At 41.4% G+C, this 16,862-nt stretch overlaps 1 protein-coding gene across 1 annotated transcript; it reads right to left on the bottom strand.

Moving 5' to 3' along the window:
- Positions 1–4,642: 4,642 nt before the first annotated feature.
- Positions 4,643–15,424, bottom strand: LOC134051225 (protein-glutamine gamma-glutamyltransferase 6-like). Its single transcript, XM_062504857.1, has 12 exons — positions 15,232–15,424; positions 14,633–14,872; positions 14,004–14,122; positions 12,694–12,822; positions 11,308–11,485; positions 10,370–10,505; positions 9,882–9,985; positions 8,872–9,114; positions 8,012–8,338; positions 6,871–7,028; positions 5,102–5,235; positions 4,643–4,796 (listed from the first exon to the last, which is right to left on the bottom strand). Exons 1-12 carry the CDS (start codon positions 15,422–15,424, stop codon positions 4,643–4,645), a joined length of 2,115 nt encoding a protein of 704 aa, XP_062360841.1.
- Between the last annotated feature and the right edge of the window lie 1,438 nt (positions 15,425–16,862).

The following is a 16,862-nucleotide window of genomic DNA, read 5'->3' as shown; positions in this document are numbered from 1 at the left end:
GGACATGGTGTTGCCACCTTTCCAGCTTATCTGGTGTGCAGATGTTGAGGACTCTTTTATCTCTCAGACCACACTGAAGACAGGCTACAGAGGAGGTGAAGTTCCACAGCAGGATGTGAAGCATTTAGAGAATGCCACTGACAATTCCTTCAAGGAGCTGTGCACTGAGGACCCCAGAGTAGGAAATGCAAATATTAATATGGTTCTAAACAATGTATAGAGAGCACTTCCAATGTAAGTGTTGGAGAGCTGCTCTCCAACACTGACCCCAAGCTACTTAGATCCTAAACACTTCAAGGAGTTAAAAAATATAGTCAGTGCATCCATTGCTCTTGTGCCTAATTCAGAAAAGTGAAACCACTTAAAAATGAGAAAATGCATTAAAAGAAACAACTAAATGTGTGTAGTTTAATGCAGATTATTTAAAAATATTGCACTGGAGACTTGGACTAAATACATTCCTAAAGTTGCTGTAATATAAAAGGAATGACACTGGATTGATAATAATTGGTCAAAAAACATAAGATAACAGAAATTACAGTTTTCACTGTGGAGTGAGTCATCAGTAGTTTTGCAGAAACCTATGATCTCCAACAAACTCAAGAATAACTTGAGAAACTGATTACATAATACAGTCCAGTAAGTTTGGTGGTTTTCTTTGTATTTCTATATTAAACTTAGCAATGGTTTGCTTATATGCATTTAAGCTAAAAACTCTCTTGAGTTTTAGTTTTTTACAGCATAGCCTTACTTGTATAGATTCACTTTCACAGAGTAATTGCAGAGTGGTTGAGGTTGGAAGGGACCTCAGGGCTCATCTGGTCCAAGCTCCTGCTCAAGCAGGATCACCAAGAGCTGATGCTCATCTCTTGTAGTGATGAGCCCAGCTCTGAGCACAGACCCCAGCTCAGTGCTCTGTGCACTCCAGGTGTGTCCTCACCAGTGCTGCAGAAAGGCAGGAATCACCTCCCTTGACCTGCTGACAGTTCTTTACCTAAGGCACCCCAGGATATTGTTCCCTTCTTTGTGGCAAGGGCACGCTCCTCCTTACGTGAGCTTTGAATGCTCTGACATTTATTACAAAGCCTGGAGGTCACCAGATTTTCAGAAATTTGGAACACTAAGTATAAGAAGATTAGGCAAATCTTCCAGAAAATTCTGTATTTACTGTCAGCATACATTTTTCAATGCCAATTATATGTGATTTTTGTATATGTCTTGAGCTTGTTTCTTACATAACAAGCTAAACACAGTATGTGATGGCTGATTTGTGCTCTTTCACTCTAAGCAAATAATAAACCAGCTGATTCTGCTCAAACTTCTGATTTTCTTTGCACAATCCATGTTCTTAAATGCACCTTTGGTATACGTATGAGTTTCGAACCTCTAAACCAGAGTGCTTTAGATACGAGGTATTTATCCCATCGCCCCTGCCTCGTAATGACTGTGTATACACACAGTACCATCTCTTGGTCAAATTGGCAACTGCAGGTAGGATTTCCTGCATAGGAGGCACTTCAGCTTTGAAAACTTATCTTCCCTTTGTGTCTTTCATGACACTGAAATGGGCTAAAAGAGCCCATGGAGAAGGTTAACACACAGAAGAGGTTTTTGCATGTAGTACTCAAGTGTTTGTACTGGCATTCCTGGTGAGAATGGGCTCCCTGTTCCCAGGCTGTCCCTACATCGAGGGCTGCCCTGTCCCAGGTGCAGAATCCAGCACTTGCCTTTGTTAAACTTAGCTGGTTTTGTCACTTCTCTATCCACTACATCCCTGACATGCTCCTAGAAATCTTGAGGAAAAGTAATCCATAAGATCCTTGAAAGTATCCATTCTGCCTGGATATTACTTTATTGTCTTATAGTGTGTAGAGATACTAGTTTTTCAGATCCAAACATAAATCCATAAAAACTTTATTACCTTTAAAAATAGAAGCTTAAACTGTTTCGTGACCATCTTTAATAACTGTGTCTGTCTCTGAATGTAGTGATCAAAAATTATATACACCCTTTTATTGTGTCTACATTTCCAGCTTTGGTGTGGCATATTCATTAATTAAATAGGAATCTTCATTTTGAGGGGAATTTCTTTTTGCTTTAGAGCAGCAAGAAATGCTTACACTGCACCTTTGGTTTTGTCTTTTACAGTGGGCAGCGCCCTCCACATTCAGTACAGGAGAGTGACAGACCAAGAGGTAAAGCAGTGAGGCTTTGGTGGCAGAACAACATGATTTGAAACCAGCAACTTTGGCTATTTCTGGTTGATTTTTTTTTTTTTTAATCCGAATCAAGAAATTTAGAAGAACAGAATGGTGGGGAGAAACATTCACCACCCTGGAGGCTGATTTCAGTGTGTTTCAAGACCACTGAATGTGTCATATCAGCAAGTGCTCATTGGAATTTTTTTTTTTGAGTGATCAGACTGGAATGAGGGCTGTCTGTGTCAGCCTCTTGGGCGTCCTCTTATTTAAACTGCATATTTATAAAGAAAAATACTGATTAATACAATTAGCTATATTTTACTCCACCAACTCCCACTGACATCTGACCAAGGGCTGTGTAAAGATTGTAGGTTTGACAAAAGCAATTTAAATCCTTCCTCGGGCACTTGCATGTTTTTCTCTGTAATAATCATTAGTGTAATTGAGCAGTTGTCTCACGTCTCATGCAGGAAAGATGTGTTTCTCCTTCATGGCATTGGCCAGATCTGCATTTTCACACTCAAACTGAGCTGGGTGTGGTTCCTTAGGGCAGATGAAAATGCTGACACTGTGAAAACTCAGCGAGTGTTGCAAAGCTTTGGACTTGGCACAGGCTCTACAGCGCTGGTTTCCTTTTGAACTGCAGGCTTCCTTTACAGGTACTTAATTAGGATGAGGTCATTCCAAGCTCGTGTGACAAACACTGTCTGAAATAATTGCATGGATTGTATTTAGGAAGGAATACTGGAGGAATTTGAATGTTTTTGCTGTACTGTGTGTTAAAAGTAATGTCAGTCTGCATTCTTGCAAGATTTAATGAGACTTTTTGGAATACCATCACTACCTCAAGGCTTTTTCTGGGGCTAGTGGAGGATTGTATACCCTGACTCTCCAAGATCCTGCAAGACTTAATTGATAGGTACAAAGCTACCTATTCCCCTCTCCTTTGCCTGGAGAAATCTGAATTCCTGTGTGTATGTGTGTCTGTGTGTGTGTGTGTGTGTGTGTGTGTGTGTTTTTGTGTCCTTTTCAACCTTCATTCCAGTCTCTCTGGGCTGACTAGTTTTACCAAGCTTCCCCATCCACTCTAAGTATATGTGTGGGTGGCAAAATATCGTAATTGATGTAATAAAATAGGACTTTACATGTTTTGAAGATTTCGTTGGCTTTAAATCAAAGAAATATTTAAATGAGTCCTCAGTTTAATTTGTGTCACAGGGTCAGTTTGTGTGCATGGGACATTCTTCCTGGGGGAAGCTGGTCCTGCATTGCTGGGCAGTACTGGCTGTCAGGAGGAAAAAGTCAAATTGTCTCTTAGGAACATTCAGATCTTTGCTATGTTGGCTTGTTAACTTGGCAAGAAGTGAATGGACACATTAGGATTTAGATATGGGTGGCACAATGCCTCCCTCATGAATGATGATCTGCTTTAAGCAGCTTTGTGGGATGAGGATGAGTGTCTGTTACTTGTGAATTTTCATACGTCTTTCTGATGTCCTTTTTTTCTGCTTTTCCACTTTTTGTAACTTCTCATTTTTCCAGTCATAAGAAGAGAGTTCTGTTGTAGCACTGCCATATCTTATTGATGTATTTTCCTTCTAGCAATAAGATTATTGCTAGATAAATTATAAATTTAATTCTGTAATTTATGTCAGCTACTTGGATAGCATTTTGGCTATTACTGAATAAAATATATTTAGTGGATATAAGCCTGGAGAAGAGAAGGTTTCAGGGACACCTTATAGCCCCTTCCAGTGCCTAAAAGGGACTTTCAAGGAGGCTGGAGAGGGACTTTTCACAAGGGTGTAGGACACAAGGGACTGGCCTTAAACTGGAGTAGGGTAGGTTTAGATTGGATATTAGTAAGAAACTCTTCCCTGTGAGGGTGGGGAGGCCCTGGCACAGGTTGCCCAGAGAAGCTGTGGCTGCCCCAACCCTAGAAATGTCCAAGGCCAGGTTGGATGGGGCTCTGAGTAACCTGTGGTAGTGGAAGGTGTCCCTGCCCACGACAGGCAGCTGAAACAAAATGAGCTCTAAGAGTCCTTCCAACTCAGACCATTTTATTATTCTGTGATAATTGAATTGCATTCCATGAAGCTTATAAAACCAGTGATTTTAAATTATGCTCCTTGGAAATCCAGCTGCTATTATTGCTATAGGCCCTAATGTTGCAAACCATCACACTTGATCTTCTCCATCAAGTTAAATTATATAATGATTCCCACTAGTAATTGTGTATGTGAAGGCCCATAAAACAGGCTAGAGAATGAGAAAGGTGACACTGTCTTTACAGTGTAGTCTGTGGTACCTTTTTATTAGTTTCCATTCATATTACACCACTTTATTTTGGCTGGGTAATCTTCATTTCTGTGCTTCCAGTCATAAGAATGCATGAACATAGCCTCATAAACAGGCAAAACTGAACTGTTGTACAGATTATATCACTGAGCAGGAGCCACATGAAGCATCACAAATCCCTTAATGCCTGAAAAGTGGGTGCAAACCAAGTCCACCTGGAGCTGCCTGGTGCCACTCCTGTAGGGAATGATTTCAAATTCCACTGTTGACGTCTCCATTGGGGCCATTCTTTCCACACTAAAAGAGAGAATGCTTTTGTGAGTTAAGGCAGCTGAAAAATTCTTGCTATGTATTCTTCTGAGCACCCAAATTTAAGACTGTATGCCATCTCTCCCCTCCCTGAGCATTCTGTAATTCAAATCTTGACAAAAGAGGTGCAAAAAGCTCCATCTGCTGTATGGAGAGTACTGACATGGTGGCATTTTGTCCAAGGCTCCTGTAAATAAGAGTCATGAGGTTGACAGAATCTTTTTAAAAACCCCACTGGTCCTCCAGATTTCCCAGCAAAGGGAACAAGTTACCATCCAGAAGCATTTACGTACTGGATTCGGAGTTGCTCTCTGAGCAGGCCACTGCCTTCAGCTCTCAGGACACAGTCTGTCACCTCATCAGACAGAGGGTTGGTCAATGTGACCTCCACATTGACAGGCTTGTGTACCACAGCTGGACCGAGGACCTACAGAGACAAAACATTCAGCCCCAGCATCAGGCTCATGTCTTCCTAATGCTTTTCTCCTTTCATTCCCATTGCAAACCACTTACCCTGCTAGGATCACCTGGGCAGGAAGGAGCCAGGAATTAGTTCATGTACATAGTTTTGGGCAACAGAGTTCAGCCTTGAATAAGCGATCCAGTGTGGCTAAGAATCAGCAAACTGCTGTAGAATCTACCACTTAGTCAATTTTTAACTAGTTTTGTGCATGGTTTCATGTATAACACAGTGTATGATACTCATCAGAGTGAGAACAGAATGAGAATGCAAGGTTAACTACTGGAGGCACCTTAAATTAGCTTTAACTAGGCTAAATGAGAGGTTTGGGATTGGAGAACATGGGAGGTGTGAGACAGAGGTGAATTGTGGTGTCTCAGGGAAAAGAATGCAAATTAGAAAATAAACATATTCATTACCTTATTTTGGCTGAGATAATGTGGAATTGTTATATCTGGTATATATTTGTAAATAATGTAATATTAGTTAACATAATCAAGAGTTCCATCAGCCCAATTGCATTTCTCTATTACTTGTCTCCATGTTTATAGGGAAGTTTCAATCAACAGAAACAAAAATGCTTCTTAAAACTTAATCACTGAATTTAAGTAATTTAATCCAGGTCCTTGCCCTACATAAACTGACTCTGTTATTTGCATGGCACAGCACAGAGCCTTTTTACAAAGTCCCACTAGAACTTGGTATTCAGAAATTGCCAGACCTGCAAAAAACCACACTTTTTACTCCTGTGTGTGACCTTGCTTTTCTTGTATGCTGCTGACAGAGTGGTTTGGGACAGCTAATCTAGTCTGGAGACCTTGAAGGACTCTAAACATTACCATATTCCCTCTATGTTATTTACAGTAAGATAAGCAGATAGCATTTGATCCCAGTGTATTATACAGCATTTAAATCTGCTGTCCAAAACCAGTTCAGCTTGTTTATGTGGATGTGATGGGTCATGCAAAGCCAGGGCTGTCCCTGGGCAAACATAGTGCAGGATCTTTCCTGTAGACTAAGAGCTGCTTTTTATTCCTTGTACAACATTTGTCAAGAGACAGTTAAAAGTAGAAAAAGAGAAAGCCTCCAGTTCTAATTAATCACTTGGGAAATGTTGCGGAAGGTGAAGTGACACTTATTGTGATACAGTTAAAGAACTTTCTTTGAATATTGGTAATAGAGACACTCACAGCCCCAGGCATTATCAGCTGGTCAGTGAAGGTGTCTTTGGTAAAAATCGGTCTTCCTAAATATTGAAGATATTGATCAGACTTTTCTAATAAACTTAGAGGTCTAAATATGGATGAGATTTCTTTGTCCGTATTCTGCCTATCTCTCCTCAGGTAAACTTACCTTGTAATTGTTGTAACACTTAGAACTTTATCAGTGCCACATTAACAAGCATTGGCAAGAATATCCCAGCACATCTATGCCATGGAAAGATTTGCTTATTTTAGTGTATTTAATTTGTATCATATGACCTATTACTACAGCAACAAGATCCAATCACCCTAAGACATTATTGCAATTCCTATACTCCTTCCCATGAGGAATAGTTTCTCAGCACATCTCTCAAAGGTCACTGAAGGGACTAGCTGTTACCTTGATGGTGAGAAAAGGATCCTGGAGTACAATATCCTTCTCAACTAGAAGCGAGGCTCCCCGTTTGCTTTGGCAGACAGCAGTCACTAGGATCTTCCTGTCATCCATCAGACAGTTTTTGTACTGGGAATAGGATATCTTGAAAGAAATCTCTTTCACTGGAATGGAAACAGAAACAAATTTTCCCTCTTTTCTTTTTTTCTGACTACCAGCTATCTGTAAGACACCTGTGTTTCAAGGAGCAATACTCTTATCACCCTGGGGATGCACATCTGTGGATGTTGACACCAACAGGCAGGAATGATGCTCATGGGTGACTTCTACTTACATTTACGTAAAACACCAAATCATCAGGTACAGTTTGGTGCCTGGACAGATCTGAGGATGGATGTATGTAGCAATACCTGCTGGTGTTTTTTTCATTTGTCTGAAGCTGGGATTTATTGCTCCTTGCAAAGAGGGCAGAGGTCAGAAGGTGGATTGGTTTAAATGCCCTTGTAGATGCAGCTTTTCAGCCTCTGCCTTGCACAATCAGAGTCTCTGTGCCAGTGAGGAAGGCAATGGAACCCAGTATACTGAGAAAAAGAGTTCTACTGTTGGAACTGTGGAACGAGTTCTAACCTGATGGATATTGGCTTGAGAGGGTAGTTCTGTTCATCTGTGCTACCTCTCATTTTTCAGCACTGTCCTTATGAAAGCAGGGCAGGGGCCACTCTCTGCAGGCTCTCAGCTCTTCCTGCTGTTCATGGTTACTGTTGTGCTGCTGTGAAAGTTATAGGCTTGTCTTTCCCCCTTTAATCTGTCTTTATGCTTTGCTTATGGAGAGCTAGCAGCTCACTGATCTCCAGTGTATGTCTCTTAGCTGTTCTCTCTTAGCAAAAAAGGTCATAATGTAGCACCAGGTGTGGCTGTGCTGGGTCAGACAAAAGGTCACCCTGCTCAGTCTCCTTTTTGCCAGTGCCCAAAAGCAAATGTTTAAGACAGGGCAAATATGTCAGGGTTTTTTTCCCCTGAATAGTCTTGACCTCCAACTGTTTGCAGGTCCCACACTTCTTGAGCATTCTTTATTTCCACGTGATCTGACCACAACCCAAAACTATGCCTTGTTCAGTAATAAAAGCTGTAATAAAATTAAAATTACCTTCTTCAGATCCAAGTTTAATAGACCTATGCAACTGCAAAATCTCTGCCTTGGGTTTTCTGGTGTAGAGAATGGCTGAAGCCTTCAGTTTAACCTTTATGGTCTTAAAATCTGGGATCAAGTTTCTGAGTGTCAGGGTAAGGAGGATGTCCTGCCCAATCACAGGAGATGCATCAAGGAGCAGCTTCCCTGAGATGCTGGGGGTTTGTGCAGGCTGTGCCCTTGAAAATCGTCTTCTGGGTCTTGGAATTTTGCTTCTTTTTCCAGGTCTTTTCACACCAAGCAGCTTCAGTGCTTTCCTGTACACCTGCCTTTCTTTCAAGGATCCTGCATTGGAAGATACCATGGTCAGAGATCTCGTCATGTACTGGATAGTGCAGTGGAGCCATGGCTGATCTCAGAAATTTAGGGAAGCTGAGAAGGGCAAAGATATTCAAGAGGAGAAGGTGAGGTCTAACCTTAATGTGAATTTTGTCACAAAAACAAATGAATATACATGGCCATGGAAAGTAAAGCCTGCCCATCAGCTCTGCTCATGGGCACCTCTTAGAAGCTGTGGGCAGTAGAAAGATAATTCTGGAAGAGTTCAGTTCTGCACAAGATGGGACAGTTGCCATCTCCTCTGAAACTGAGAAGGGTGAAAAAACCCTTTTGCAGAAATTCTCCCCAAACAGCTCTCCAGAATGGCTATTGTTTCAATTAAATCAGTATCAGCACATAATGAGCCCTAAGACTGAAAATTCACAATTACTTGGCTCTAGAAGTAAAGAAATTAAGTCAGTGCTCAGTCCAACAAAGGCCTTCATTCTTTTCACATCTGATCATCAGTGGCAAAATTACTGAAGTAATAAAGAATTTACCTTCTGGATATTTGTAATTAGCAGTGACATCCACACGGGAATTGGTGCCCACTGCTTTGGTGCTAATAAATTTTCCAATCTTCCTGGTGTCAGAATAAATTCTTTCTTTTCTTTTCTTGCTATAGCGAATCCAAGTAACACAGTCAGCATTCACTGCTGCAAACACAAACGGGCTGTCATAATCCAGGTTCACATCCCCTTCTTTAATGGCTCTGGTGGAGGCAGGACCACACTGATAGATGCCTGTATTAGAAAGGGAGAAGTTGAGCAACATAAATCCTCATGCTGACAGCAGGAGGGAGAGGCACTCACTGCAAAGACACATTTGGGAGAAGTAAAACAACATAAATCCACATACTGACAGCAAGAGGGAGAGGCATTCACTGCAAAGACACATTTGGGTCAAGTACACTGGTTTCATGTCTGTGTAATGTGGTAACAGCATGTCCAGAGATTCCACATGCACTTTCTGTCAAAAGGTGGGGCTGCAGTGGAGGCTGGTAGGGAGAGGTGAGAACTGTTCTCACCCACCAAAGGCTGCAAGGCTGCATGCAAAGCTGTCAGGTGAAAGGAGAGGAGAAGAGAGCATGTGAGGGATGTGAGCCAAGTCAGAAGTACAGTCAGACTTAAGAGATGGGAATCAACAGTGCTGAGTGTGCAGTGAGAAGAACCAGGAAACTGAATTTGTTAAAACTGGCAGTGAGGAATGGGACTGTGTGATGTGAGGAGCTAAGACAAGCAAGGGTGAGATAAGTGAACTTAAGATGTGCTGGCTTTTGTGGAGGCAGAGAATTCAAATTAAGAAAGGAAGAATTGTTATGCTCGTCAGCAATCTAGAAGCTGACAGAAAAGCTCCCTACTGGAGACTGATGTGGGTATTGCTTTTCTTGTGCACTCAAATTAATGCTACATCTACAGGGAATATATAGAAGAGAATTGTCCTGAAATATCCCTGGCAATCTTCAGGAGTGACATTATCTACAGGTTTTTTGTATTTACGACAGTGTTACCTTTGCTTTTTTCCTGGGGTGTTGCATCCAGAACCTGCCATCCATCATAGAAAGAGCCAAGGTCTCTTCTAATGAACCAGCTTTCATTCCAGACATGGAAATTCCTGTAAGGGAGGTAGAATGCAGAATACCTGATTGGTACAATGCAAGAAATAATCCTCATTGAGTGAAAGAAAACTCCTCTATGGAGAGAGCAGCTGCTGTACTCCTTACATGAGTACCTCCTTCCCCTTTTTTGCCAGCTTTTTGTGTTATACCTCTGAGAAATGTTGAGATGTTATAAAAAAGGAAAGTTAAAGGGCAAATACTTCATTTCAGAGTCAATAATTCAATACTGGATATTCCTGAACAAAAAACCAAAGGTCTGGTGTGGAGTTTTATATCACTGGGAGCATGGGGTCAGGGTGGTTTTTCAGGAGCATGATTCTAGACATTTTAATCAGTGGGGAATATAATGGGAGGAATATTAAAGAAATATGTATATTTACCACACACTATCTTCACTCAAGTGCAGGTTGTTTCCAGACATGTCAATGTACTTATCAATACTCAGATTTAGGTTCTTGTCATGGGCAGAGTTGAAGTTTGTAATAACACGAGTAGGTATTCCCAAGCATCTCAGTACTGCAATACAGAACACCATAAAAGCTCTGTAAACCTATTTTGCAGACATTTAGAAAGTGTTTTTCTTGGTCAAACAGTTTAGTGTATGTTTCCAGTGGTGAAACAAGCCCTCAGAACTTTCCCTCCAGCTATGATGCAAGTCAGTCATTGTGCAAAATTGCTTAAAAGACACTTCCACTGACATGACATTATTAGCTGTCATGTCCTTTTTAAAAAGAGTTTGGTTCACCCATTCATATTAATCTTTGATTCTTCATCCTGTTCTCTCTCCCATTTTCTCTCTGTTTGTTCCTTGTTTCTTTTATCACTTATGGAGATATACCTCTCAATTTTCCTTTGTGTTTTCCCCAAAGAGGTTCTTGTGTCTCAAAGCAGCTCTTTCTGAACACTGATAGGGTGAAATGATTTTCCTGACTTGCAGCTCCATTTACAGGTCCTCAGAATTGTGACTTGCTCTTGTGTCACCAGCAGGTAAGATACAGCACTAGAAAACTGGCAGTGTGAGGAGAGACTAAAAAGAGTCCTGGTTTTCTTTGAATCCTAGCTGTGAAGCAGGAAACCTTACTCTTTTCACCAGCCCATCCTGGAAAACCCCTTTGGTTTTTGTTTGATTACTCACGAAGCAGGCACGTGTTATTACAACCTGTAAACTGAAGGATTAACCCTTCATACACGAAGAGCAGACGTTCCTCACTCTCCGTGTCAACGCTGAAACATCTTCAACAGAATTGTCACAAAGTTCAGACTACAGAGCTCGTAGGGAGGCGCCTCTGTGGTGTCATTTGCATGTGTCCCTGTGTACCTGTGCAGGTGACTCCTGCAAAGACCCAGCACTGGCCGTAGCGGACGGGTCTGTACCTGGCCCGGTACCACTTCCTCAGGATGGTCACGCTCCCGCTCCAGCGCAGGGGGTTTGTTCCTGAGCGGAATTTCCCACTCCACTTCCCTTCCACTACTCCTTTCTCGTCGTTGCTGTTAACCTGAAAGAGTCCTTCTCATGAGAGAATGAAAGTATTTGCAGGAGGAGAGAGAGGGAAATAGAAGTGACTCTGTGGGGGTAGCACTGTTCTCAACGATGGAGTGATGGGACAGAATATTTGAATCTTAGGTAGAATTTTGTCTGCTCAAAGGCCACAACTTGACCAAACCCCAACCGGATTGTAGAATCTGGTGATTCAAAACTGCTTTGTTTTCAGTACCAGTGGTCCCAAATGTACTGACTGACACCTGTTTATGTTTTCTCTGTTTCATCTATTGGTCACACCTCCTTGTATATCATTACTCTGCTAGACTGTGCATCCATGCTGCTTCACATTCTCAAGTGATTAATGGAAGTCTTGAGAAATCCATCCTTTTCTGAATGTGCATTTGTTGGCAAATGTGCAGACAGTACTTCCAGCTTGCCCAGACTTGTTAGATGTGGCTGCATATATTTGTGCACATCCATTGTAGAGCCCTGTTTAAGTATCAAGTGTGATGGTACATGATACAGTAAGTTATTTTTATTTTTTTTCCTTAATTATTTGTATTTATAGTAATTTTGTACATCTGAGTAGTTATTTTATGTTGAAGCTGAGAATGCCTAACGTGAGTGTAGTTCAAAAGGCTGAAAAACATCACATTTATAAAAGAGGAATCTCAGCTAAGGAATGTGGTGAGGCATGTATTATTTATAAAATGGAAAACTTTTCAGCTGTCTATTTGTGCATTTATGTGTTTGTAAGGATGGATGTGCACTGAGAAGCTGTATCTATTTGTTGCAGGAAATGGTAAAACCTCACTGGACAAATATCCCTTAAATAAAGAATGCTAAATTCAGACATTAAATGCAGCTGACCCAGCACTGGTTTTCCAAATTATTTCGTGCTTCTCTTGGTGTTTAAAAAACTTAGCAAGTGATTTCAGAATAGACAAAGGCTTTCCAAATTAGTGAAAAGATCTAATGGGCTGAAAATCTGTTAAGAAAATACATCTGAGGTTTGATGTTCCTCAAAAGTTCTTGGAAATGTTCCCTCAGTCATGAGCAAACTTTTGGGAAGAGGAATAAATCTCCATTTTACCTATTTTGTAGCTATTTTTTTACTTGGCTGCGCCTATAAAACATTGAGGAATTCATGTTGAAGCTTGAGTGTGGGTTGGGGTTTTGCAGGTGGGTGCATTTCCAGCTGTAAGTGCTGGGTCACTTTACCATGGCACTGATAACCCTGCTCACATAGACAGGGCTGTTCCGCTTGGACACATCCACTGCTGGGTCCTCACGGTGGTTCAGGCTCCGATCCAGGATAGCCAGAGAGATATCAAGGATGTCCTCTTCAAACTGAAATCAAAACAAGCAATATGTTAAGGCTAATTTCTGTAGAAAACCCAAGGATAAACTCCCTACCTAGTTTCCTTCTCTGAGCATGGGAGGAAGATGTTGAGGATAGAGGTGTTTTTTGTACTGTTAAAGAAAATCGGGTCAAGAAGAAAACATAACCATTAAGCTGCCAACTCTCCATAGTATTTTAAAGATGTCTGTAATCACAGTGAGGGGCAGTGGCCACTGACATTCATGAGGACATTACGTGGCTTGGTGGCACAGACAACACCACTGCAGGTTGGGCTCAGCAGGGGTCATAGCCTCCCACATCCTGCCCTGCCCCTTCAGACACCTGTCTGTTATGGAAGCTTTACTGTCATGGGCTGCTTCCACCTCATATCAGGTGATCTGAACTGAAAGAAACCCACAAAAATAATTATTGTGGATTCGGGTCACTGAGATACTGCTTGGGCTCAGAGAATGCCCCAGTGCTTGGCTGGATGGACGTGGCCAGGCAAGGATGGCCACATCCCTTGACCTCTGAGACAAAAAGGAGCTCTGGCCTTGTTTCATTTATCAGTGCAAAAGCAGACATGGGACCAGGAGGATCAATAGAAATGCTGTCTGCAAATGCTGGTGCAGTTGGAGGGCATGAAGTGGCCAGGAATGGCTCTGGCTGGCCTGGGCAGTTGCAGGATGGCTCTGTGACTGGAGATGGGCTGTAGTTTTGTTTGCAGCACTTACACTTGGAGGGCCAAACTGATTTTCAAAAATTCCAACACGAGTTGTTTCAGCTGAGCACATTTGAGGTGTCCTTTTAGTGTCTTCTGCCCCATTACTGAACAGATTGCATAAATATTTACATGCACTGTCTTTGCAATACCCAGTGCCTTTCTTTGCTCTCTACAAGGGTCAAAAAAACAAGTACAGTTTTACCAGTTTTTGTAACAGGCAAAAAACCCTAAAATTATGCTTTGTTTATTTTATTTCTGTATGAGCACATGTCACACAGGGGAAATGATGCTGATGCTGCTGTCTGTCATGTAATGATAAATGAGATACATATCTGCAAGAAAATATGAAGAGAGTGAGGAATATTGAACTCTTATACTAAGAGATAAGGACTTTTTTTTCTCCTCAGGAGCCTATTTACCCACTATTCTTATTTTGAAAGTTCTGGAAGACATGGTGCTGCTTACCTGTCCATAGTTCCAAGCTTCTTCTTCAATATCTTTCTCTACTCCCTGAAATATGATTCCACTGTCATTCAGAACATACTCCTGCCGCTCCTTTTCATCAGCCATGTAGACATCATCATCTACAAGCACAATGAGACATGATGGCTGGAAATTGTTTTGCTGTAACTGAAAAATCTCAAATAGAGAGCAATTCTAAGGATCAAGTGAGACTGCCGTGCGTTCAGGCTTAGGACTCTCTGCTACACCTCTGTAACCATGTAGAGGGGGAGTAAAATAAGCATGAAAGTCCTTTCAGGAGAACTGACTGTGTTCCCGTCCCTTCAGTAAGTGCAGTATGTGTCTTACTGGTACATGTTATTTGTTTTACAACCAAATGCAAGAATCAGAGGAAAAAATCAGAGGAAAAGAAATTATAGAATGAATATTTGGAATATTTGCTGCCTTTGATTTCTCATCCTACCATCAGGAATCTGGGTCTTTGATGCCTTGCAACACTGAAGAAGGGGCAAAAACTTGATATTAAGCAAAAAGCCATCTTTCTGTGACTGTCAGACAGACTTTACTGTGACACCCATATTTCCTGGCTGAGAAAATGAGTTATTTGAAGGATGTGATACATCAGAGCTTACCTGAACACCAGGGATTGAAGAGTAGCACAAACTGGCCCAGGACTTTAGAAGAGACCTTGTTGCCAGCAAGGACCTGGAGCTGGAGTTTGTATCGTCCGATGACAGCATCAGCTGGGCTGAGGATGGTGAAGTTCAGGCAGCGAGGCTCACTGGGCTCTTGGGTTGCACTCCAGCCACTGGAACCCTCCTCAGAAAGGGTAAATATGGCCTTGGTCTGCTGGGATTCTGCTGGAGATGGTCCTGCCAGAGGGAATGGATGAACTGGGGATGGTGGTTTGCGACAGGTAGAGGTGAATTATGTTTGGGCACCAGAATAAAGATAACGTGCAGTGTTGCAGGGATGTCCTTAGGAGCAGAGATACAGCCTTGGCTTTGAATTGAGGATGGCTCCTGCCTTCCTTTTAATTATTAACTGTCTCTTGCCTTAAGGTGTAGATAGAACTTTAAAATGGGAACTCCTAATCCTGAAAGGACAAGGAATCCTGAGTGAAACAGGACAAAGCTTAGTGTTTCAAGAATGGGCCATGTAGACCTGTAAGGCACAAGCATTTTGGAGCTGGAATAGCCTGGAAATGAGATGACTGCCATGGGGAGATTACCTGTGCTTGCAATGAAGGTGAAGTTGTCCCAAGATTGCACTGTTGTTCTGAGGTTCAGAGAGATGTTGAAGGGCTGCCCTCTCCTCAAGATTACTTCTGTGCTGCTGTAATCAGAGGTGTGGTGTGCAGCTTTATTTAGTCTGGATTGCCAGTTGACTTTTCCTATTTTTAGGGCTAGGAAGACACAAGACATGTTAATTAAAAACGTTTTCCTTCAGACTTGCACATATTTTCATTAGGTCTAATGTACTAATTTTATTATATTTATATATAGCTGGCATTATGCGCTATAGGAAAAAAAGAAAAAGCCAATGTTATTAAAAATTGAAGAAAGGTCAGGGAGTTAGACAAACGGCTAAAAGATGAACCCTTTTCTGTAGAGTTCTTTCAGAAGGAGAAAAAACATTCAGAATTTCAAAATTCAGAGCATTAATCTTTGATTTAAACAAAAAATCAGTTTTTTTGTGTTTAGGTAAGACTTTGTTAACGTCTGAAGATACTGTTCATTTCCTGCTCTTTTTCTGTGGTGATGTCTAATTCCCATAATGTTTTCCAGATTTACAGATAAAATTATTAAAACTCTCATCAGGAAATGCAAGGCTGATTCTGGAAACATTGCCTGATAGATGATGGCTAGGAGGTTGGTATCTTCAGTGTGGAACTTGCTTGTTATCTTCTCAGGTATCTTGTATCTAAACTAATTTACAGTCTTGTAGCATGAAGCTGGGTGTTATTTCACACTCTGTTGGAAAAAGATTACAAGCAGAGGAGTGGCATATCTCGAGGCAGTGCTATGGGTTGTTCTATTGTATCATGATAGGTTGCCCAATTATGAAAATGGGGCACTGAAGCTCAGATTACAAAAGCTTCAAGCTTTCTATTTCCTTGATAAATTAAAAAATTCCCAAACGACAAACAAAACAAAGCAGAAAAATGCAGATTCTGCTACAAAAACAGGTGTTTGGAAAGTGCCCTTTGCCAATATGATAGTCCAGAGGAGTTTCAGATGAACGAAACCTCCTGCTCTGACTGGAGCTTGTTAACTCTGTGTGGAATAATGGTGCTGTAAGCAAAATTTCCATCATCTCACTGAACCAAGAAAGAGGCCCATGTCTGAGAGAATCTATGGGGTTCTACAGTAATAATGGAAAGGGTGAGATTTCAGTTTCCTGCTGCATTTGCAGCATGGAGTTATATTATGTGAAGGCTTAATAAAGGCATAATTATACTAATTTTTTCAGCTTTCTGGAAGAAATGTGCATTTCCAGGCAGTAAAGGCCTGTAGCAAGTGACTTTCCTGCAGTCTGTGTACATAGATATGTGTGAGTGTTTTCAGTAAAGGGTCTTGCTTCAAATGTGTCACCTGGAGACAAAAATTCCATTGGCAGGAGTGTGATATTTGAGTCACATGATGTGAAATGCCTGGAAAGTGTGTCTCTTGCATCATCACTTCATTTTCCTGGCTTAAACATGTTTAATTGAAAGGGACCTACGGAAAACATCATTCCTAATATCAAGTCCTGTAATTTAAGAGTGACTTAAAGGTGTTTCTGAAGGGCACTTGGAGTCAGGTTTGAAATGGAGTCAGTTTGCCCTGCTGCATTTTATCCGTGTGTATCCTGAATGCCCAG

This window comes from Cinclus cinclus, chromosome 18, assembly GCF_963662255.1.
Source record: "Cinclus cinclus chromosome 18, bCinCin1.1, whole genome shotgun sequence".
Taxonomy (NCBI): domain Eukaryota; kingdom Metazoa; phylum Chordata; class Aves; order Passeriformes; family Cinclidae; genus Cinclus; species Cinclus cinclus.
Note: the sequence above shows the minus strand (reverse complement) of the source record. Positions and strands in the feature narration are given on the sequence as shown.

Coding starts and splice junctions, on each gene's coding strand:
- LOC134051225 (XM_062504857.1), bottom strand. CDS start 15,424: ATGTCTTGTGTCTTCCTAGCCCTAAAAATAGGAAAAGTCAACTGGCAA. Junction 11,486..12,693: donor GCAGGGTTATCAGTGCCATG/GTAAAGTGACCC, acceptor GGACTCTTTCAG/GTTAACAGCAACGACGAGAA. Junction 10,506..11,307: donor TGCAGGAGTCACCTGCACAG/GTACACAGGGAC, acceptor TCTGTATTGCAG/TACTGAGATGCTTGGGAATA.